The sequence below is a fragment of the Cryptosporidium andersoni genome, assembly GCF_001865355.1.
Source record: "Cryptosporidium andersoni isolate 30847 chromosome Unknown contig_71, whole genome shotgun sequence".
NCBI classification, from domain to species: Eukaryota; Apicomplexa; class Conoidasida; order Eucoccidiorida; family Cryptosporidiidae; genus Cryptosporidium; species Cryptosporidium andersoni.
This window is the reverse complement of record NW_027122886.1, coordinates 19989-44145: the sequence shown is the minus strand read 5'-3', so window position 1 is coordinate 44145 and position 24157 is coordinate 19989. Positions and strand designations below refer to the sequence as shown.

Below are 24157 nucleotides of genomic sequence, written 5' to 3'. Positions count from 1 at the left end.
TCCCCTTATCCCCTTATCCCCTAAAGTAATATCAGTTTACATACATTCTTAGTTAATTATATTATCATTATTTTTAAAATTTGATAATTCTAATGTTTCGAATTTTCTTTTTTTAAAAGTTAAATTATATTGGGATAATTTTATAATTCTTGAGTAGGATAATAGTAGAACTAGTGATATAGAAATATATACTTTTCTATTTTGTTTAGTATAGTATATAAAAAAAAATACAATAGATATGCTAATTTTATTAAAGTATGAATGATTACAATATTAATCTTATGACAGTTTAGTAATATAATGGGATCTATTTATTGATCATAATATTAAAAATTGCCTATTAAGTACTTTGGATTTTATACTTTATTCCTATATCTATTAGTTATGAACTAATAACACTATTAAACATTGGTCATAAGCCTTTTTTTAGATAAAAGTTAATCTTAATATTAAAGATGTACTTTACTGAACACATTAATTTCACTTAGCCTATAAATACAATGTAATGAGATTAAAGTAATAAAATATTACAAAATTTTATTAATAAAATTGAACATAATAATCTCTCTGTATAAGTTTTTTTACTATTAACAATAATTTTATGTTAAAATTGACTATTTTCAATAGATATCTATTAGTAGTCTACTATATTACAAAATATATCTATTTACTATTACTAGGTTTAAAAAAGAACATCTAAAGTAACATCTAAAAAATAAAGAAGTGTTTTAAAATATTTGTAGTTTTTTCTCTTTCTCTTTTTTTCCAAAAAAAAAAAATTAAAATATGATTAATTTATTAGACTTAGGAAATTCTTATTCTCTAAAATATTAAGTGTAACTCTAGAAAATAAAATAGCGCCAAAAATTACCGCAAAATATTTACTAATAAAATATTAAAGTATTAACTAAAAAAAGGGAAATAGCGGGTAATATAGTGTGGGATAATATAAACTCGCAATTTTACAATTGCCTCCAGTAAAAAATAAAAGTAATCTCTATGTATAGTACCAATTTTTTTTTCCTTAATAAAAAGATCCCTATTTTAACTATTATAGGCAAATTAATATTTATTGGATCTTTCTTTAGAAGGGGAATTGTATTAATGTAGACTAAATGGCTAGAAAACGTACTCTAAATGGCTGTAATCTTAACTTTAGAAATATTAATAAACAAACTACAAGTTATGGTGGAGAATTTGATGAATTAAATAATGAAATTTATCAGTTTATTAACCAATGTTTGAATATTTCAGATAATGAATTACTTACATTTGGTTTTAATGGTAAAAAGTTGGATATTAAGGCTACTCAAGATTTGGAGAATACATTAATACAATCAGAATCTGAAAATTATGAATCTAATTTTATTTATAACAAAAATAATGAAAATATATTAGATCATAATTTATTAAATGATAAAAATAATCAATCTCATTTATATTCAAAGAATTCTAATATAGAAATCAAAACAAATAGGATACTTGATTGGAATAATCATATGTTACGTGCTGCTTTTCTTGGAAATATTGAACTTTTGGAGTTCTGTATAGTCCAAGGAGCCAATACCCTATTTATTGACAAAGTTGGACGTACAGCATTACATTATGCAGCTGCCTGTGGTTGGTTACCAATAGTCAAAGTATTACTAAAATATAAATGTGATGTTAATATGCGTGATCAAAAATTTTGGACTCCTTTACATATAGCAGTTTCAAAAAAATTTCCAGAGATAGTAAATATTTTACTTGAAGCAGGTGCAGATATTAATCTTTTATTACCTCATACATGTGCACCTTGTAGGGGTGGGCCTATTAGTAGTAAAGCAATACATTTTGCAGCTATTAAGGGAAATTCAACTATTACAGAGACTTTAATAAAATATGGATCATCAATTAATGAACAAGATGAGGATGGTAAAACCCCATTACATTATGCATCTTTTAGAAAGAATTTATTATATGTTAAGTGGTTAATATCTAATGGAGCAGATGTAAGGATTGTAGATAAAAGTGGAAGAGCTCCTTTACATATTGCAGCAATAGCTGGTCATGTAGATATTGCAAAAGAACTTATAAATGCTGGTTGTTTGGTAGATTTATTGGATTGTTGGGATATGACAGCTTTATCTTTAGCAGAAATTAGAGGACATATTGAAATGGTAGATTTCCTTTCACCAATTACATCAAAGAATATACAATCAGGATGTCTGAATTTGGACACTTTGGAATCTATTGTACTTAAAACTATTATTACAGGACTTCAGGAACCTAAGACAGGATTTCTTACAAGAGCAGTAAAATTACTTGGTCCTCAAGTTTGTTTACAAATTTTTGAACAGACAATGAAGATAGAAAATAATGGTGGAGTTTGGACAGTTGATGGTTCTCGTAGAAAGACAATGGGTGGAATTTTTTGTTTTCTTTTAAAAGATATGGCTTGTAATAATCAAATTTCTAAAAAAGATTGGGACTATATTTGTCAAGAAGAAAAAGAAAGGATTAATGCAAAAAATATTCGTAAGAGAAATTCTAGAAAATTACAAAGTATTTAATTTTTAAAATATTATTTCAAGGGATAAAATTTTCAAATATTCTTTAATTAAAATAATATTGGGGAATTAATTTTATAAGGGGAACAAAAGATGAAAAAAGAGTTTACTATTGAATAAAATAATTAATTTACACTTAAAGATCTTTTCTAAATTATTAATATTGTATAGAAATTTAATATTAAAAATATAAATGAACTAATATTTGGATATATTTGCAGAATTTAGTATAGATTCTTTAAACATATACAGTATTATTTAAATTTATTACAAAATAGTGCATAGTGCTATCTAAATTCTATTTGGTAATAAGTAATAAGTAATTGTAAATTTAGCAAACTGAAGATATTCTATAACTTTGTTTTAAAAATGAAAATCATATTAATTTATATAAAATTACGTGCTAAGATTTTGTAGGGAATTATAATATTAGTATTAGTATAAATAGAAAAAAAAAGTTAAGATAAGATATTTCATTATTATTATTACTTCTTTTTAACAATAAGATTACCAAATTATTACTAAAAGGGGAATTATTATTCAATTATTGTTAATAAATCATTAATTGGTTAACTAAAGTGAAAATATCATCTCTTAGTTCCTATTAATTATATTTATCAAAAGGTAGATGTTATCTACTAAACAATATTAACAATAATTCTTTACTTAATAAAGAACCTAGAGACTAAATAGTACTGTCTCGACACTATAAATTATATTTAAAAAAAGAGAAGAAAATCTATTTGTCTAATTTATTAATATAATACTAAATGATATCTAAAAATTATATATACAATATATATTGAAAGTAAATAGGGATAAATCTTATTAATCTTAAATTATATAGTAGAAATTTTATTTATATTCTAAAACTTATTTTAAATAAGTAAATCATCAAAATAGCCACTCCCCTAGACCTAGCACCCGTGGCGCAATGGATAGCGCATAGCCCTCCTAAGGCTGGGGTTGAGGGTTCGAGTCCCTTCGGGTGCGCTTATTTTTCCTTAATAAAGTTTATGTATAATTAAAATTAATATATCTCTTATTATAGCTTTTATATTCAAAATAACTTTGATTTTTATTCAAAAATTATTATTAATATAATTTTAGATTAGGAATTATAATTATTGTTCTAACAGTTTCTAAATTATTAGTATCTAATATTAATATTAAATAGATTATTATTAAATAACTAGAATTTTTCCTTTTTCCTTTTTTTTTTTTTTTAATATCAAATTAATTATTATAGTGCAGAGTTATTTAGATAATATTACTTAATATTAAATAACTTATTATTATCTTTATAATACCGCTTTTATAATACTAGAATAATTACTATTTTATCAATTTCATCTTAAATAGGTCTATGATATCACAAAATACAAATCAATATTATGTACGTCCTGTAACTGAAATACAGCAGATATTTGATAAAAATCAAGAAGCAACACTATATTGTGGTAACTTAGATAATAGAGTTGATGAAGAACTATTAGCTGAACTATTTGCACAAACAGGACCTATTAAATCTGTATATATACCACGAGATAAAGTTACTGGAACTCATTCTGGATTTGGATTTATTGAATATCAACAAGCATTAGACTGTGAATATGCTCAAAGAATTCTTAATTCAGTTAAGCTTTATGGTAAACCAATCCGATGTAGTAAAGCTTCTCAAGATCGTAAACAATTAGATATCGGTGCAAATTTATTTGTTGGAAATCTTTCTCCTGATATTGATGAAAAATTATTACATGATATATTTTCTTCATTTGGAAATGTTATTTCAACAAAAGTTATTTTTAAAGAGAATAATGAAGATGAACGTGGATATGGATTTGTTAGTTATGATTCATTTAATTCTTCTGATAATGCTATAGCTACTTTAAATGGACAATTTTTTGGTAATAGACAAATTACAGTTTCTTATGCATTCAAACAGGACTGTAAAGGAGAAAGACATGGTAGTACTGCAGAACGTTTATTAGCATCTAAAAATACTTAATAATACTTGAAATATTGAAATTTTAATATTAATGTTGATTATTTTAAAAGTATAAAAAAGAATATTTTGAAAGTTTATTTAATTAGATCTTTTAAAGATAAAAATGAAAATTTGATAATATGATCAATATTATCTTTATAATCTATATATAATCTATAATATTTAGTATTTATCTAGAAGTATTTCGATTATTATATATATTCCCCCCTTAATAATAATTAAATAAATATATATACTATATTAAAATAATAAATTTATTAAAATTACTTACTTTAAAACTATATTCTAAAATAATTTATTTAAATTCAAATAATTAAGATTAATATTATTTGATATTTTTTTTTTCTAACAAAAATAACTAAATTAAATTATATTTCTATTAGAAATTAAAAGTTCTAACTACAATATTACTTTCATAAGGTCTTTCAATTTTATTTTGTAATAAATTGCAAATAAAATATTTCCATATAATATAAATGATTATTAAAAATAAAACCGTTATAAATATTATCTTTAGATATAAATTTGTAATGAATAAATATTCTAAAATTATATCATAATTTAATAAAACCAAATATTCAAAATATCTTGAAAATAATTTATATAATATATTAATATGAAAACATATAAAAAATATTAATAATAATATTATCAAATTAAATATTATAAAGATATGAGATTGACAATTATTAAATATTATTATAAATGATATTATAATGCCAATTAAAAAAAATATAAATTTAATAATAATTTCTAATTTATTCCATAAAGTTATATGATATAAATATCCAACATCATATTTTAACCATATTTCAATTACTTTCTCCTTGATTGATTCATTAATATAAATTGGATATTCATTAACTGATTCATTAAGTATTTTATAAGCTGTTAAAGATGCCTCTTTTGCAAAATTATCCCAATTGTATGAAAAATTTACTAAATTGGAAACATTTTTTAAAGCATATTGTAAAGGTCTATATAATAAATTTTTAAAAGCTTCAATATTTTCTTTTAATAATTGTTCTTTATCATCGTTTATAGTATTCAAAAGATCTTCTATAGCATCATTCCAAGGAATCTCATTTACACAATATAAATTCTTCATTTCCTCAATTATCTTATCTTGATATTCTTTAATAATAGAAAATATCATTTCATCTGTACATGGAAAAACTAATTTACTTCTAATATTTATATTTAATTTTATTGATAAATCACGTGCAGTAGAAAAAGATATATCTTTACATACTTCTAACCATCTTAATCTAAGTTTTTCAAAAATTAAATTCATATTACTATTCAATTGTATCTTATATTTATCATATAATTTATTACCTATTGTAATATTTGAATATTGTGAAAATAATCCCCAAATATTATCAAATATTTCATTAATATTATCTTCAAATTTAATCCTATTTATCATATAAAATTTATTATCACTATTTAATATTTCCTTAATAACTTCTTGACTTTTATTCCATCCTAAAATTACAAAATCTTCAATCTTTAATTTATTCTTATTCTTCAAATCTATTATTCTATTATCAATCATATTTAATAAATTATCTATACTATAATTACAACATTTACTATTCTCATATTCATTTATTTCCAAATTCTTATTTTTATGATATATAATTACCCAATTCATAAAATCATCTTGTATATTATTACGTAATTCTGATATTATATTTAGAAGATCATCTTCATTATATGGTATATTTTCTTCTATATTATTTATTTTATCTAATATTATTGATATATAAGAATCAGTTAATTTACTACAATATAACATTATCTTCTTACAATTTTCTTGCATTATCTTGTTATAAATATTTTCTAAATTTAAAATTAAATCTTCATATATATTATTATATTCATTATTATATCCAATTATATTATTCCAAATAAAAGATATAGAATTTATTAAATTACTATATATTTTATCACTTTCTTTTTCTAATATTGGTATATTTAATTCTAATATTTTATTTCTTAATTGATAATTATAATTATTAATTAAATTATTTTTAAATCTTATTATATCTATATTTAATAATTTTTCAAATGATAATATTATTTCTGGGAAAATTGATAAATTTATTATTTCAATTATTATCTCTAAAATATTAATTAAATCAAAACCTGATTTTATTAATATATTATCTCCATTATCTATATCCAATATATTTTCTCTAATTTCCTTCATTATATCTATCTTATTTATATCTTTATATTCTAAATTATTATCTACTATAGGTAATATTAATAAATCTAGATCTTTAAAAAATCCTTTATTTAATTCTATATTTTTATTTAAATTATTAATCCAATATTTATATTCTTCTAAATTTATATTAGATAAAACATTATGAATTATAAAATTAAATCTTTTATTTTTAAAATTTGTTAATAATTCTAATAAATTCTTATTATATATATTATATTTTATAGATGTATTATTATTATCTTTTTCTATTATTTCAATTATATTTCCAATCATAAATGTAAATATTAATAAACTTTGTCTTATTAATATATCATATGTATTAATTATTATATTATCAATATTTCTGTAAGAATTTATTAAAATCTTATCAGATAATAAAATAGATATAAAAAATATTTTTATTCCATAATTAAACGAATTAGAAGAAAATATCCCTTCAGTATCAAATATTAAAATATGTTTATTATTTTTATTAATTAAGGTATCAGACCATATCCAAATACCTTTTGTACATCCCATTAATGAATCACATACATTAAATGCATCTTTTATATCAAGTAATTGATTTAATAAAGAACTTTTACCTGATGATAATTGACCAACTGATGATATTATTGATATTGGAGATTTTATATTTTTCATAATTTCTGTAGTTTCATTTATAAGCTCTAATTTCCCATCATTTCTTATAGATATAAGTTGTATAGCCTTACAATTTACATTATAAATAAAATAAGTAAATATGTATAATATAAAATAATATTTATATAAAATTTTATATAAAAATAACATTTACTATATTTATAATATTAATAAAAAGATTATCCCCACATTTATTAATTAATAAAATAGAAAAAAAAAAAAAAATTATCCATTAGTTTTAAAATGAGCGCGTTTTTTTTATTTTTATTTTTTTTATTTTTATTTATTTGTTTGTTTATTTTTAAATATTATAATTATTACAAACTCTATGGATAATATTTTTACATACATTAATTATAGTGAAAATTAAATGATCATATGTATACTACTAAATGTGACGGATATTCTAGTAATAATAAGAATTTAGTAGATAATTATAAAGATATTAATAAGGAAGATAATAATGAAGAGAAATTACTTCAGACTGGTAAAATTGTTGGGATATTTTCTTTAGAATGGGCACTAAATTTTTTAACCCAAAATTCCGAATTTTTAAGAGAGAAACCTATGTCACCATTATCTATATTTGCTGCTCATATTTGGACTGGTTCTCAAAAATGTGATTTTTCAGAATTAATATCTCCTGGGGGTAAATTAAGAAATGATGTTTTTAAACTTTTAATACATCCAGTTCATGAATTAGTTAGTTCTCTAAGATCTAATGAATATTATTTTAAAGCTTTAAAAATATTAAATCCTAATATAGGAGAATTACCATTTATAACAACAGGTATTGATATACCATTAATAACTGGAAATTGTTTTAATGATGAATATATTGAGAAATTAACCAAATGGATAAAAGATACATCTGTAAAAGAAATTGAAGATAAAACAATAACAAATTTTATTGAACATTTAAATAATAGAGATATATATAATAATGATGAATTAATATATCAAATATCTATACATTGGTTGATTCATAAATTATTAAGTAATTTTCTTTATAATCCTAATGGACCGATATCAATATCAAAAACAAATATTTTAATTGATAAACTTTTACCATTAGATAATTTTCAAGATGGAAATAAAATTTGTTGTAGACTTGATATTTTTAAGTTTTCTAAATCATTAAGAAATATATGGAAATCTATTAAAGGAAAATATAATGAAGGATATAATGAAGAATATAATGGTAATTTTTTAGAATTATTCTCAGATAGTGATAATGATTTTGTTGAATGTTTAGTTAACATAATAAAATCATATCCTTTAGAGGATTTATTAACTTCTTTAGTTAATTTTGTTACAAAATTTAATAATATATTGCACATATCTAATCCATGGAGAAATGTTTATTCATTTAAAGATTCATTAAATAATATAGAGAATGATGATTTTATAGTAGATATTGATCCAAAAGAACCATTTAATGTTATATTTGAATTATCTGGGCATTATAGAGCTATAACAATATGTAGAGAATATTATGATAATTTAAAACCAAAAAGTAAATATAATCGTGAATTGATTAATTCTGCAAGATTAATTTTAACATTTTGTTTAGAAAAAGGATTATCAAGTAAACATTATATTGAAGAAATTCCAGAATTTATAACATCTAAAAATATTACATCTTCATTTGAAGAGAATTTATTTGATGAGATAAATATGGAGAATACTATTGATATAAATAATAATGAGATATTATTGGAAAATAAAGAATTAACATCTAAAGTAAATAATAATGAGTTATTAGAAAATAAAGAATTAAGATCAAAATCAAAATTATATTCTAATGATACAAATGGTAGGAAGATATCTGTTGAGGGTATATCAGATATTTTAAGTTCTGATAGTGAACCAATAATACAAAATATTTCTAAAACAAGGAATAGTCGTAAAAGTTCTAATTCTGATATTGGAGGAAATCCAGCAAGGAAATATCGTAGATGGACAGATGATGAAACATCTTTATTAGTTGATGGTGTAAATGAATATGGTATAGGTAAATGGAGAGTTATATTAGCTAACTCTAAATTATGTCGTGATGAAGTAGGTTTAAAAGATCGTTGGCGTAATCTTATAAAAGGTAGTCATGTAAAATGGAATTCATTATCTAAGAAATATTATATTGTAGATTAAAGTGATATGATATTAAAGGTTAATATAAATAAATGTATTCAAGAAAAAAAAAGAGATTTTCTTTTTTTTTTCTAATTAATTAATTGTATTATTTTTTTTAATAATACCCTAACATTGGTTTTTTTTTAATTTTAAAATAATCACGACATCATCGCGACACCGCGATATTACAGCACTTTTGCATGTTATATTTCAATAACGATTACTAATTGGATACTTTGAGGAGTAATTAGAAGGTTATTTATTATTATACAATTATATTAAGCTTAGAAATAGCGAGTTTCATTTGATTTAAATATAGTTTATTTTTTGGAAAATATATTAAAGCTTAATATATAAAGGATGTCTATTAATGTATCTATAAATAATGAATTATGGATACAGTCATGTCCTAATGAATTTTCAATTGATAATGATTCTCAAATAGGATGGATTAATGGAGATGAGTCTTTTGAAGAACAAAAAGATGTAAATATATCAAAATATGATCAATCAAATTGTGAAAGTGGAGAATCTTTAATAAATAATTTTTATGATTGTTCTGAAGTAGATGATAATATGCATAATTATTTATTAAAAGGTTTGCTTGGTGTAAATGAAACAGATCAAAATATATTAAATTTTAATAGATTAAATAATACAAGAGAAAGAAAGTTAAATTCAAATAGTAGTCCTATAACATCTAAGCGTGTTTGTTTAAATAGAGATATAAATATTAATAATACTACAAATGAAAATGAAATAGATCTTTCAATTCCTATGACATATGAATTTAAATCAAGATATGATTCATCAACTGAATTAGATTCAGGAAGAGGTAGACGTTGGAGTAATAATTCATCTAGATCAACAGTTTCTAGTTATTGTATAAAATTAGATGATGAATTATCATATGATATAAATTCTTTTAATGAAAATATTCAACATGAAAATGACTTTAATGATAATAATAATATATTAGATAAAGAAAGTAACAATTCAATAGAGAATACGAATACATCAAATAGAAATAATGAATTATTTACTTCTGATATATGTTCTGATGAGGAAAAAATGAAATTAAGAAGACGAGGAAGACGTAGAAGACCAGGTATGTCATTTTTCACTTTTGTTTTTTTTTTAATTAATATAATTTATAAATATAAGAATTTATTTATTATAGGTGAGATTGAAGCATGGCATACAATTATACCTAAAACTACAGTTGAAGATGCAGAACATTTTGTTCAGACTAGTCAATATCGTATGAGGCATGTTTATAGGGATCCAAGAGCTGTTAGTTTTGTATATCGGTATGTTATTTTTGGAATTATATATAATAATAATAATATATGAAATAACTTTTTTCTTTTTTTTAGATGTGTACAACATGTTGATTGTCAATATGAAATGAGAATATATTTAACTTCACATGAAACATGTTATGTACAACATAGAGGATATCACACAGAAGTGAAACAACAATACAAAAGACCAGGTAAGTAATTTAAATTAAATTAGTGATAAATTAATTTAATTTATTTATATTATTATTTTAGGTCTCCCACAGCATACATTACCTCTAATTGATGAGTTAATCAGAAAAGGATTACCCCCTAAATCAGTTATTGATCATGCTATTCAGATATACCCTGAAGTTGTTGATCAATCTAATATATCTGTATTATATCGTCAAATAACAAATAGACAACAATATATAAGAAAACGGCAAAGGAGTTATCATTAGATTAATTATATCATAATAAATAGTAATTATTAAAATAATTTCATAAAATAAGGACAAAAAAAAAGTTATTTAGAATTGTTTAATTTACAATTCACTTTTATTATAAATTTATAACTTTTCTTATAATAATATAATCTAGTAAAATGATTAATAATAATAATAAAGTTAATATTATGATCGTTGTTATAAATTATTATTCTAATATATTTTGAATTAGATATTTATTATATATTATTATTAATATTTTGTATTATCTACTTATATATTACTATATTTTAGTTAAATATTTTGTAATAAAGAAAATATTAGAAATAAGAAATTATAGATTATATATTTAGATTACTCCTTTTTTTATCTGTATAATTATAAACTAAACTTTTATGAGAATACTTAAATCTTTTCTTCTAATATTTAACATTGTATCTCAGCTACATCCCAAGGACCTTTAATAATATTTTTATATTTTAATGCACAATAAATATATTGGAAAGATCCAATAATAATAATAATACAAATAAATAAATATAAAATATTGAATGGATAATTGAATAATAATAATGGTATAATATTTAGTAGTGGAGTACAAATATATAGGTATATTAGAGGTGACTTAATCCATATATTCCTTCTAATAAGACAGCTAAAATATAAATTTTCAACTGAAAAAAATAAAAAAGAATATATTTGTAATATATTTTTAAGTCTAGAAGCAAGAATAATTGAACCAAACATTGCTATATTAGGTGTTGCTATATGTCTAATTTCTGATATATCTGTCTTTTTATATATAATATTGTAATTATAAGATAATAGGTATAATGCAAATATAATTAACATTAATATAATAATAGTGTCATAACTAAATGAAGAAGTCAAATTTTGTAAAATAGGTGATAAAATCCCTAATAATCCAAGTATAATCAATAAATTAAGATTAGGTAAAAAAATTATATATATTATAAATAAATAAAATATATCTATTACCAATATATATTCAGGATTAATACTTCCCAAATATAAATTATGCCAAATAAGTATATTATATGCCAGAACTCCAATAACTTGTAAAACTCCAATAGAACGTATAAATGTATAATAAAAATCAATTTGAATACTTGAGATATGTTCTATACCTTCCTTTAAATATTCAGATTCCAAACTTTCACTTTCTTGTAAAGAAGTACGATTATGTACTAATTTTGTATATAGAACTTTCATAGTAGGCTAGTATTAGTTACCACAACATTTTATTAATAAACAGAATGTAGCGCCAAAAGAAATATTTTAATATTAAAAGTGCACCCCATTAATATTTAAAAAGAAAAAAAAAAGGTATAATTTAGATAGATCAGAATAAGATTACACAAAATATAAAGACTCAGTTCATTACTTATTACTAATATACATTAATATATTAGTATATATCAAGAATGATCTAAATTAATATATATATAACAGTGGGATCTAAGAATTAATTTCTTAAAAAGTTTCAAAATATCCTATTTTAAAATACAAAATATATAAACAAATAATGATTTATATAATATAGGAGACAAAAGATATATAGTTTCTGAAAACATTTAAAATAAATCTGAATAAGAAAAAATTGTATAAGTTTGGATCTGATGCTGGCAAATATAGAATAAAGGTGTCAGCTTATAACAGATAACTCATTAAATAAAAAATTAATCTAGGCATACATTAGCACCATAATATCACAAGTATACTTAATTACAGTGACTCTGGTAGCCAATAATAATATGTATTAATTCTTAATAATATATTGTAATTAAAATGATTTACATTATTGTATTAAAGAACTTTAATTTATTTGGAATTTGATTAAAATAAAATAAAACAAAATAAAATAAGATTAAAAAAAAAAAAGCACTAATTTCCAAAAAAAAGCTTTAATCTTAAATTTGATCAATTTAAAAATAGTATATCTAAAATATACTTAATATATTGATTTTGATAAACTTAATGAATTATTAAATCTTCAAAATATAATATATATAGATATATATACAATAATATAATGTAGAATTATATAATTGTTTAAATTATATTCACAAAAATAAAATATTTCCTTCCCATTATAAATTTATTTTATTCACCTGATAATCCAAATAATTTTGTCCAATCTTCATATTTTGATATATCATTTATGGAAATTGAAGACTTAGATTTTGAAAGAACATTAATTAAATCTTGTTTTGTCAAAATAGGTGGTAATAATTGATTATTTGGTATATCATATAAAGACATTTGTTTAATATTTCCATTATTAATATCTTCTTGATCTGTATCATTTGGTGAATATGGAGTCCAAAAATATGTAGATTCTTTTTCATTATATTTCTCAATTTTTTTAAACCATTTAGAATTACTACATTTTCTTATAGGTTCAAATAATGCATCTTTAATTAAAATTGAAACATCACTAGCACTAAAACCATTAGTTTGCTCAGAAATATAAGAAATATCATCACTTGTTAAATTATGATTAGTATTTTTAAGTCCTTGTAATATAATTTGTTTTCTAGCAGAATAATCAGGTAATGGTATATATATACGTCTTTCAAATCTTCTCCTTATAGCAATATCTAAATCCCATGGTACATTAGTTGCACCTAAAACAAGTATAGATTTATTATTATCTAACATTCCACTATTAATTCCATCCATTTGAACTAAAAATTCAGTTTTTATACGTCTACTAGATTCATTTTCTTGATCATTTCTACTACTGCATAAACTATCAACTTCATCAATAAATATAATAGATGGTGCCTTTTCTCTTGCAATATCAAAAAGAGATTTTATTAATTTCTCTGATTCCCCTTGCCATTTACTTGTTAAATCTGCACTTGATAAAGTTAAAAAAGTACCATTAAGTTCAGTAGCACAAGCTTTAGCTAAATAAGTTTTTCCTGTTCCAGGAGGTCCATATAACAAAATACCTTTCCATGGTTTTAGATTACCTTTAAAAAGTTGAGGAAATTTTATAGGAAGTAAAACAGCTTCTTTTAATGAAGCTTTAGCTGTTATTAATCCTGCTATATCATCCCAATATATATTAGGACTTTCTACAACAATACAATTAGTAATCATTTCCCTAAGTGGATCATTACTACTTGTATTATTTTTATTTATATCATGTTTATTAATATCTATAGTATATTTATTACTTTCAGAATTATTATTAAGTACTTTTTTTATATTTTCAGCTCTAGTAACTAATTGTTCCATTCTAGAAATAAGAATATTTTTTATTTTCAGATCAGTTTGATATTTACACATATGATTCCAACGTTGCAATGCCATTAAATATAAATCCAAAGCTTCTTGATATTCACCACAACTTTCTTTTTTAGATCCTTGTTGGATTAGTTCCATTGTTTTATTCATCATTTCATCCATGATTTAGGATATTTATTTTCCAAAAGTTGACCTAGGATAGAAAAAAAAACATTTGTAAAAATCTAAGGCGGTGAATGAGACATCTACCTTAGTTTATAGCTAGAGTAAAAATTATTGAAGATTTAAAATTCATTATCAGTTCTGTATATTATCATGACTGATGTTGAAGTATACAGAGAGACTCTTGGGATTATAAAGGAGTATATATTTAATAAATATGGACCAAAAGAGGATAGTGTAATTGATTCAATAATTAAATCCAAAGGGATACCTCCATTACCGCAATGTAAATTATCTAGTACTAAAAATAAAAAGAAAACAAAAGTAAATAGCCCAAATGATAGAAAAACAACAAAAGTAAATAGAATAAATACTAATTTAATTCCCGTTAATGAATCTCAAGAAACAGAAATAAATCAATCTCTAAATAAAGAAATTAATCGAGATTACTTATCTCATAAAAATAATAAACACCCCTTTAATAATTCTATGTATAATCCTAAATCAAAAAAGAAATATCCGAAAAATAATAAAATAGATAATATAAATTATATTAAGGAATATACCGCGCGCGCCAGTATATCGGTTAATAATATATCTGATGAAGATAAAAGTAGTCAAGTACGATCAATATTAAGAATGGCTACAAGTATAGAAGAACTAAATATGGCAATTCAATTAGCATATTCAGTTGGATTAAATTATGAGGCAGGTCTAGGTGAAAGGAAACTGAAGAAACTATTAGAAGGATAGTGGAACAATATCTTCCCTAAATTACTAAATTCGGTAAAGATAAAATTGCTCATATTTACTATAAAACCTAGAATTAATACCTGGAATTCTATTATACACTGGAATAATATTGATATTAATACAAATATAACTTTGAAATTTAGTAATACATTACAAAAGTTGTAATTTGATAATAAATAAGTGTATCCTATATGTGAAATTTTTAGAGTATAAAACTAATTTTTTAAATGATCAACTAATTACTAAGGTTGATCTTAATTCAAGATTCTTAATAATATTTTAGAGAGTAACTTATTATAAAATATTATATACAATATTTCTGATACCCACATAATAAGATGGGCGCCAAAGAAGGGTATATTTTTATGATAAATATAAAATTAAATTTCCTACTAAATCCAACCCCTATTTTAAAAAATATTAATTAATTAAAATGGATGATAAACATATTTATAGTGGGAATATAAGCAGGGAAAAATTAACATTTGAGGAGTGTGTCTTCATTGCTGAAGAGAAATATATAGTTGATATAATTCCAACTATAAATATGACTAAGAAATTGATATTTACGGTAGGATATAATATTATATATTTTAGGATAAAGTGGATTTCTTATTTATTTTTTTTGTATTATGTGGATTTTTTTATCTTTGTGATTTCTAGGTTGAAATTGGGCCTTTTGTACCATTTCAAAAGTGTAAAGTTCCATTGTGGATTGCTAAATACCTAGATTTAAGAGATTGGTGTCATGTAGTACCTCCTTTATGGCTTACAGTAGATGGATTAAAGAGCCTATTAGAAGCAGAAGAAAAGCTAGGTAGACATACATTTGGTGATATTAATTTTCACTTTTATGAGATAGCTCATATTTTTTTTTCCTTAAAGAATGATCCTTTCAATGGAAAAAGAAATAAAATAAGAAGTAAGTGTTAATTATTTCAAGTATATATAATCAATAATTAGGAAAGATGAATATATTATTGGATTTCTTATGTAATTCCTATATATATATATATACATTTTTTTTTTTGATTTGACAGAATACTTTGAGGATCTAACTAATAGACGTCAGGCTAAATTAAAGGCTATATTCAAGGAATTAATATTACCCAAGATATATGATGTAACAAATATTGCATTATCTGAGATGCAATTAGGATCTCAGCTATGTTTTCATATATTTAATGATCTTGAGAATTTATGGCTGAATAGTGATATAACTAATCAGAATGAGTCACAGGAGATATCACAAGAGTAGAACTCATGTTGGTTACTTCTAGTTTATATTTTTAAATCATTAGCTATTTAATTTAAGCTTGTAAAACACAAAAGTATGTGGATACTAGCGCCTTGTGGTGCATGCGCGCTAAATGTCTTATATTTCTTAGAAGGGGCCTTTGTGAGTAACTTGACAATTTTTACTCTTATATTTCAATGATTGAATTGTTAATATAAATATTCCAATTAAATATATTAAAGAAAAATATCAGTTGGAGGGGGAATTTACTATAGTAGTTATATATATGTAGAGGATATTTAAATAAATAGAGACTTGAGAAAATAAAAGTAACTACTTTTATAAATGGAAATATATGATAAGGATACATATAATAAAAATAATTATGGTAATAAGAGGATTATCTTAACAGATGGAAATTTAAGTAGTAATGATGAAGTTGAAAGTAAAGAAGATTATAATGAATATGAAATGAAGAAACCTCTTAAAAAGACGAAGAAATCTATAAATAATAGAAATTCAACTATATTAGCTCATCCATATAATATAAAATATTTGGAATATCTTAATGAACTCAGAAAATCAGCAAAAACAATGCAAAATATTGCAATGATTAAGAAGGCAATGAAGAGCCTAGAACTTTATCCATTACCATTATATAACCAACAACAATTTTTAAGTTTGGAAGGTATAGGTAATTATTTAGCTTCAAAATTAAGTAAATTAATAAATAAACAAGAATCAGATATTTTTTATTTTGATAATGAAGAATATAAGAATAAATGCAAAGAATTTCGTGAATATAAAATCAGAGAACTTAATAATATATTAGAACCGATATTACAAATATGTTCAGAAGCTGATAATAAGAATAAGAATGGAAATATTAAAGAGGATAAGAATTTTAAGATACAAAAGAATACTAGTTCATTAAAAGGTATTCCAATAACATATGGTTCAAAATGGAGTATTTTAGTATCAATATATTTGAATGAGAAATTAGGTAAAAATTCATTTTGTACTGAGAAATCAATTGAATCTATTGGTATTTATATTAAGAATTCATTTAGCGTAAATATGAATTTTAAGAATATAGAAAAGAATATTAAAAGCTTGATAAGATCAAATTTAGTAGAATTAAATATTACTAGAAACATTTTAGGTAATTTTCCAATTGGTTCTGAGCAAAAAAAGTATTATTTAACTGAAAAAGGATATGTAGTAGCATATGATTGTTGTTGTAATGATTCTCAAATAGTATATATACTTAAAAATTACTTAAGAATTTGTGAAGATAATGATTTGAGTATAAATGAGAAGTTAAAAAGAATAGCTTTAGACAAAACAATGAATAAATATACAGATTATGAAATAGTTATGATTGTTGATTACAGAGAAGTTAATAATTCAAAGATTTTTGATAATTCAAATATTAATCCTAATTATAATAATAGTGATGAAATATTTTCAAATAATTATATCAATAATAAAAATTATTCTATAGGAAGTAGATCTTCTGGAATACCACAATATTTAATTAAACGATTATGTGATAATGGAATAAAAATTGAGCTGAGAAATTTACCTATAGGTGATATAATTTGGGTAGTAAGACCAATAATTAATAAAACAGATGATATTGTACCTATTGAGAAATGTTATGTACTTCCATGGATAATAGAGAGGAAGACAGGTAGTGACTTATGTTCTAGTATAATGGATGGACGTTATGATGAACAAAAATATCGTTTAATGCATTCATTGGGTACTGAAAATATTATTTTTTTGATAGAAGATATAAATTCAATTCATGAAAATATTGTCTGGTCTAGTGGTACTGGTGGACCCATAAGTAATGGTAGAGTGCCACCAAAACAAATTATTCGTTCTGCTCAAGTGCATACTCAATTTGTAGCTGGTTTTCATATAATTCAGAGCCAATCAATAGGTCATACAATAACACTTTTAATAGGTATTCATAATGTGATATCTCAAGTTGTAAAAAATAGATGGGATCAAATAAATAATACATGCAATAATTATGTAAGTCCAAATGAAGATTATAATAAAACTTTATCATTAAGAATACTAGAAAATATTATTAAAAGTCGTCCTTTATTTTGTGATTGGGAAAATAATAGTAAAAAATCATCTAATTTAACAGTTCAGCAACTATTTGGGAAACAGCTTAGAGCTATTCATGGTTGTGGACCTGAAGCCACTGAAATTCTATTGGAATTATGGCCTACACCATATATGATATTCAAAGAAATCTCACAAAAAAATTCTGTAGATTTAATACATACTCAAATTAATAAAAAGTGGAATCAAATTAGAAATATTAATATTAAAAAAAGAACTAGAAAAAAAATTCCAATTTCAAACGAATTATTAAAGACCTTAATAAATTTGTATGGAGGTGATACAATACAAGATCAATTTGTAGATATATTTGATATATAATAATTATAAAATTTATTTACTATTACTTTGTGGAAGTAAATAGTATGAATCAATTATATATTTAAATTGAACCACTTAAAATGACACTTAAAAGTTGTTAGGGAATTTTGAGGATCTTTTTTTTTTTTCTTGAGAAACATGGAAAATTTATTACTGTTAACCATAAAATTATAGAAGCAATTATTATTCCCAAAGAGATACTTAATAAAATAGCCAGATATTTACTATTCATTTACTGATATTAATATTTAAAAAAATGAAATATATAGCTTATCTAATCTATTGTGACTAAAATAATTGTCTCAAAATAAACAAGTTCCGAATTATAACATTAGAATTTATTTAGTAAAAGATAGAAAGTAATAAATGTTGAAAGTGAAGTTTCCCACTTTGTTTATTTCTCTTTTTTTAGCGGGAATAATCTAAGGAAACTTTGCATGCTATTTAATTATATAGCTTACTATTTATTTATATATATTAAGAGCCTGTATGGTGCATAATTCTATGCATAAATATTAAACTTTGAAAATTTGTAAATATAAGACCTTTATATATATCAAATATCATTTATAATAAGATTAATTTATTCAGAGACAAAGATTTTGTATGAATTAAAGTTATAACAATAATAAATATCTTAAATAGTTAGAATTTACATATCAGAGTAATGTACTTTGTAACATAGAACTAAATAATGGATTATTCATACTAATTCCTTGATAATCATTTTGTTTATTTTGGTATCTTTGAGTTTCCTGTTGTAATGTTCTTGGTAATGGAATATTTTCTTGTCTATATAGTGAGATTAGATCTTTACTTACTTGCTTTTCAAGTCTATCAATTCTATTTCTAATATACCAAAATCCTACTTGTGGAATATCTTTATGAAACTTATTTTGAAGATTTATAAAGAAATTATATAATTCCTGATTAAAAATTTGAAAATCATTTAGATCTTTTGCAACATTTATTTTATCACGAAGCTTGCTAGCTCCAGGAATATTTAATATTGTATGAAAAATTCTATATAAATGAGATCTAACAATACTATTATTTGGTGGTGGATACTTTTTACATATATCAATATATTCATCAACTAGATCAAACTGTGATGGTCTATTTATATTTTGATTATTCTTAAATCTAGAAAATAGCCATGGATCTTCTAAAATAGCTTCTGCAGACATAACTCCATCAGCTCCAGTATAATCAAAACACTTTTGAATATCCTCAAAAGTATGAATCCCACCATTAGCAATAAATGGTATATTACACCTTTGCTTCATTATTTTTAAAGATTCCCAATCACAAGATCCAGTTAAAGTACCTCTATCTTTTAACGTTCTACCATGTACTGTTAACATACTAATACCTGCTTGTTCTAGTCTATACATAATATTTATTGTTTTTTGTAAGTCATTTTTACAAACTAAACGTATCTTGCAAGATACTGGGCATTTTAAGTCACTATTTACCAATTTTGACACTAGAGATTCCATTAGTTCTGATTCCTCAAGTAAAAATGCTCCATAATGTCCTCTTTTTGCTATATTTTGTGGGCATCCAAAATTTAAATCTATCCCTTGTACTTTATCATCAATATATTTTGATGCTTGAAGTATTACTTCAGGGTTATTACCACAAAATTGTAGTATAAGTGGTTTATCATCATCGCAGGTCTGAAAATTTGTATTTCTATATCCAGATAGTTTGGAGAATAAACCAGAGTGGTACATTGGAGTAAATGCTAAATCACAACCATATTTTCTACATAATAATCTATAAGCTAATTCACTTGCATCTACCATTGGAGCTAGAACCGTCTTTGGAGATCCTAAAATATCACGCCAATATACCCAAGGATCCATTTGTACTTGTAAATCTTCAATATTATTGCTAAATAAGTTTGATTATTTAAAGCCTATGAAATATTATAAAATATGGACTTATTTAACATGTACTAAAAGAAGCCTGTAGAATTTGGAGAGAAAATAAAGAAATTTATTATCTAAGAATCATTGTAAATATAGAAATATTTTAGCGCTAAATTTCAAGTTGTTAACGGGTGCATCTTTACTACTTACTTAAATAGTTAATTTTAGATATCATAAACATAATAAAAGATGGGGAACCTAATAGGAGGAACTGTAGAACCTCCTAAATCTCGCTTTGGGATAGATGAAACTATGGTTCCAACATTTAAACCTTATAAAAAGGTAAATCTACAAATACATGTGAATCTAAGACAATAGAAGTCATATTTAAAATTGTTTTTTAATAATTTTAGGAAATAGAAATTACAAATGAATGTGAAATGGTAAGAATTTTTTATTTCTTATATTTATTCCACAATAGACTTCTTTTATAATCCTTGTAGCGTTTCCAATATGTCCATGTTATAGACCATATAATTCCAATATATCTAAAAAAAAAACAATATGCAGAAGAAGTAGAAGAAGTTGAACTAGAAGGAGAGTTTAACTTAAGAAAAGCACTTGAGAAAGTAAAAGAAATTGAAGTTGAGGATACTATTCATCCACAGGAGTATGAGACACCTAAAAAAGAAGAGCATATGGAGCAACCTTTTATTAGAGGTGAATATCTTTATAAAGCTTATGAAAAACGATTACATAAATGGTTTGGGAATGATACTGCTATAGAAAAGGAAATTAGTATATATGGAAAAGTAGCAGCTGATTCAGTTATCAAAGTAAAAGATATTAACAGCTGTAGCTCATTTAATCCCATTCAAACCGTTAGGTGGTTTCTTAGTTCTTCTGTAATATTAAGTAAAGATGAAACAATAGTATTTAACCCACTACATCATCATGAAGGTTATGAATGGTGTTTGACTAGAGAGTGTATAGGACGTTATATACAGGTAGTGGCTTATCGTAGTGAAACAGTTTTAAAAAAGAACCCAAGTATTATTCGAGCAAAAGATTTACATTGTAATTATACAATTGATGAGACTGCCTATATTCCAAAGGCAAGTGAAAATTGGGTATCTTATAGCAAAGTAATTGGGTAAGTTAAAAAATTTTAAATAATAACTATATATTTACCTTTTTATGAAAATAGGCCTGTATTGATTCCTGATTATTTAGCTCATCAAGTTTTAAAAAATTTAAATCAAGTAACTTTTAAATGTAGAGTAATGATGATTGGTAATCCAAGGCTAACCCGAGATAATAAAGAAACACAAGCTCAACAAGATCAAGCTTCAGATGAGAATATCAATGAAGAAGATGAGTCCGACTTTTTAGCAATAAAAGAGCAAGCTTTCTGGGGAGTTATATATATTGATTTAATTAATGGATATATCTCAATAAACTTTAATAGTAATTTAAAAGTTGATATTAATTCAATACCACCCAATGAAAAACAACTTGAGAAATCTTTAACTTTGGGTTTTGATGAGTTTGTATGTACTATAGATCATAAAAGGAATATAAGTATAATGAATATGATTGTTTTAGATATATCCAAAGAAAAGACAGATTATGAATTAAAATTTAGAGTTGACCCAGATATTGGAAGAGATGCATTATATTATACCTTGCTGAGTTTTCAATCAGCTTATAGGAGGCAAGAATTTAATTGGAAGAATTCGTTATATAAGGGTGATATATTAACTGTTCAATCTATTATTCAAGATGAAATAGAAGCCATGACTTTAAATGGATATTACTGAAGACAATTAAGAATTTTTCAGTATTCCTGATAATTAAGGATATTTAATTTATATTATAACATTATGTATATTATTAATAATATTAATTAAACTATCAATTAAAACATTTTGTATATATTTTAGCATTGTATTGTCTGTATTTTCAATTAATTTGCCAATTACTTTTAAGTGGTATAATAATGTATTATTTGTTATTGTATTACTAGAACTATTATCCAGAGAATTTGTCATAGTAGTAGCTCTTCCCAATGTCTGAGTTCTCATGAGGTTTTGATTTGTAATATTAAAATCTTGTTTATGTTCTATCCAATTTGTTTTGCATGCATCAAACCTCATTGAATCTCTAGTTGAAAAGTCAGAATCATCTATTTTCTTAAACCCAAAGAAATAAGTAGATCCAAGACGATATATTGCTGTTCCAGAGACATGAGATACTACAGTTTCTACATTATGAATTATATCTAAGTAATATATTAAATTATTAAAACTAGAAGCTTCAGAAGAATCTAAATTTAACATATTCAAAGGATTTATCACATGCTTCATTGTGAAAGTTGTTCCAAAAGAGTCACCAGCTATATCATAGCAATAAACATTGCTTAATAAAATTCCATTCTCACTTTTATCATTTCCAAGCCCAATACCATATCCACAGTAGTATTTACAATATTGTTCATATATCTGATGATATTCACTTTCTAAGAGTGATAAGTGTTGTATATCATTCTTTATAGATTCAAGTGATTGTTTAATAGAGTCTGAATCTGCGTCTTCCTGTTCCATAATATCATTATTAGTACCAAAGTTATCTTCATAATAATAAAATTTTCCAGAATATGGAGATCTATAAAGGTTTCCTATACGATTAGTAGTACAACCAATGAAATATTTACATTCTTCTTTATCATATACCATTAAAAGAGGAGTTTCCAATCGTCCACATAACTCCTTACTGATATCTGGAAATAGATCACCTAATAGACAACTGAAAATAATATTAAGTTCATTTAAGAAATATATAATTAGACATTAGGGTTATATAATAGTATGAATAATAAAGTAACTACTTACATAGATTGGAAATACACTTTTCAGTTTCAGTAGGAAGATTCTTAGACCAAATTCTTAATGCTCCAACAATACGCTCATTAAAACGAGTATTAGACTGAATCATACTTAAAATTTATAATAACATTCACAATAATTTATCTAACTCTACTTGCAATGAAATACTTAGTGACCCTCACTAAATATCTTTATCTAGACGGCGCAATA

General features: G+C 23.1%; 13 protein-coding genes across 13 annotated transcripts; 8 read left to right on the top strand and 5 right to left on the bottom strand.

The window, feature by feature from the left end:
- Positions 1 to 1115: 1115 nt before the first annotated feature.
- cand_017830 (uncharacterized protein) lies at positions 1116 to 2552 on the top strand (the record flags this gene model as incomplete). Its single annotated transcript, XM_067212017.1, has 1 exon — positions 1116 to 2552. One exon carries the CDS (start codon positions 1116 to 1118, stop codon positions 2550 to 2552), a length of 1437 nt encoding a protein of 478 aa, XP_067067227.1.
- Positions 2553 to 3915: 1363 nt separating this feature from the next.
- On the top strand, positions 3916 to 4557 carry cand_017820 (RNA recognition family protein; the record flags this gene model as incomplete). The annotated part of the gene is made up of 1 exon (XM_067212016.1): positions 3916 to 4557. One exon carries the CDS (start codon positions 3916 to 3918, stop codon positions 4555 to 4557), a length of 642 nt encoding a protein of 213 aa, XP_067067226.1.
- Positions 4558 to 4936: 379 nt separating this feature from the next.
- cand_017810 (guanylate-binding N-terminal domain-containing protein) lies at positions 4937 to 7585 on the bottom strand (the record flags this gene model as incomplete). Its single annotated transcript, XM_067212015.1, has 1 exon — positions 4937 to 7585. The coding sequence occupies one exon, from the start codon at positions 7583 to 7585 to the stop codon at positions 4937 to 4939; it is 2649 nt and encodes an 882-aa protein (XP_067067225.1).
- A 228-nt stretch (positions 7586 to 7813) lies between these two features.
- Positions 7814 to 9586, top strand: cand_017800 (MYB-like DNA-binding domain-containing protein; the record flags this gene model as incomplete). The annotated part of the gene is made up of 1 exon (XM_067212014.1): positions 7814 to 9586. The coding sequence occupies one exon, from the start codon at positions 7814 to 7816 to the stop codon at positions 9584 to 9586; it is 1773 nt and encodes a 590-aa protein (XP_067067224.1).
- A 342-nt stretch (positions 9587 to 9928) lies between these two features.
- cand_017790 (uncharacterized protein) lies at positions 9929 to 11312 on the top strand (the record flags this gene model as incomplete). The annotated part of the gene is made up of 4 exons (XM_067212013.1): positions 9929 to 10676; positions 10749 to 10878; positions 10945 to 11063; positions 11125 to 11312. The coding sequence occupies 4 exons, from the start codon at positions 9929 to 9931 to the stop codon at positions 11310 to 11312; spliced, it is 1185 nt and encodes a 394-aa protein (XP_067067223.1).
- A 411-nt stretch (positions 11313 to 11723) lies between these two features.
- Positions 11724 to 12530, bottom strand: cand_017780 (phosphatidylinositol-glycan-class C protein; the record flags this gene model as incomplete). The annotated part of the gene is made up of 1 exon (XM_067212012.1): positions 11724 to 12530. The coding sequence occupies one exon, from the start codon at positions 12528 to 12530 to the stop codon at positions 11724 to 11726; it is 807 nt and encodes a 268-aa protein (XP_067067222.1).
- An 891-nt stretch (positions 12531 to 13421) lies between these two features.
- Positions 13422 to 14735, bottom strand: cand_017770 (MIT domain-containing protein; the record flags this gene model as incomplete). The annotated part of the gene is made up of 1 exon (XM_067212011.1): positions 13422 to 14735. The coding sequence occupies one exon, from the start codon at positions 14733 to 14735 to the stop codon at positions 13422 to 13424; it is 1314 nt and encodes a 437-aa protein (XP_067067221.1).
- Positions 14736 to 14888: 153 nt separating this feature from the next.
- Positions 14889 to 15488, top strand: cand_017760 (uncharacterized protein; the record flags this gene model as incomplete). The annotated part of the gene is made up of 1 exon (XM_067212010.1): positions 14889 to 15488. The coding sequence occupies one exon, from the start codon at positions 14889 to 14891 to the stop codon at positions 15486 to 15488; it is 600 nt and encodes a 199-aa protein (XP_067067220.1).
- Positions 15489 to 15921: 433 nt separating this feature from the next.
- Positions 15922 to 16746, top strand: cand_017750 (partner of SLD PSF2 family protein; the record flags this gene model as incomplete). The annotated part of the gene is made up of 3 exons (XM_067212009.1): positions 15922 to 16059; positions 16152 to 16410; positions 16529 to 16746. The coding sequence occupies 3 exons, from the start codon at positions 15922 to 15924 to the stop codon at positions 16744 to 16746; spliced, it is 615 nt and encodes a 204-aa protein (XP_067067219.1).
- Positions 16747 to 17070: 324 nt separating this feature from the next.
- cand_017740 (ERCC4 domain-containing protein) lies at positions 17071 to 19188 on the top strand (the record flags this gene model as incomplete). Its single annotated transcript, XM_067212008.1, has 1 exon — positions 17071 to 19188. One exon carries the CDS (start codon positions 17071 to 17073, stop codon positions 19186 to 19188), a length of 2118 nt encoding a protein of 705 aa, XP_067067218.1.
- A 659-nt stretch (positions 19189 to 19847) lies between these two features.
- On the bottom strand, positions 19848 to 21056 carry cand_017730 (dihydrouridine synthase family protein; the record flags this gene model as incomplete). Its single annotated transcript, XM_067212007.1, has 1 exon — positions 19848 to 21056. The coding sequence occupies one exon, from the start codon at positions 21054 to 21056 to the stop codon at positions 19848 to 19850; it is 1209 nt and encodes a 402-aa protein (XP_067067217.1).
- Positions 21057 to 21311: 255 nt separating this feature from the next.
- cand_017720 (uncharacterized protein) lies at positions 21312 to 22882 on the top strand (the record flags this gene model as incomplete). Its single annotated transcript, XM_067212006.1, has 4 exons — positions 21312 to 21404; positions 21476 to 21505; positions 21566 to 22215; positions 22270 to 22882. The coding sequence occupies 4 exons, from the start codon at positions 21312 to 21314 to the stop codon at positions 22880 to 22882; spliced, it is 1386 nt and encodes a 461-aa protein (XP_067067216.1).
- Positions 22883 to 22930: 48 nt separating this feature from the next.
- Positions 22931 to 24056, bottom strand: cand_017710 (uncharacterized protein; the record flags this gene model as incomplete). Its single annotated transcript, XM_067212005.1, has 2 exons — positions 22931 to 23856; positions 23954 to 24056. The coding sequence occupies 2 exons, from the start codon at positions 24054 to 24056 to the stop codon at positions 22931 to 22933; spliced, it is 1029 nt and encodes a 342-aa protein (XP_067067215.1).
- Positions 24057 to 24157: the final 101 nt, after the last annotated feature.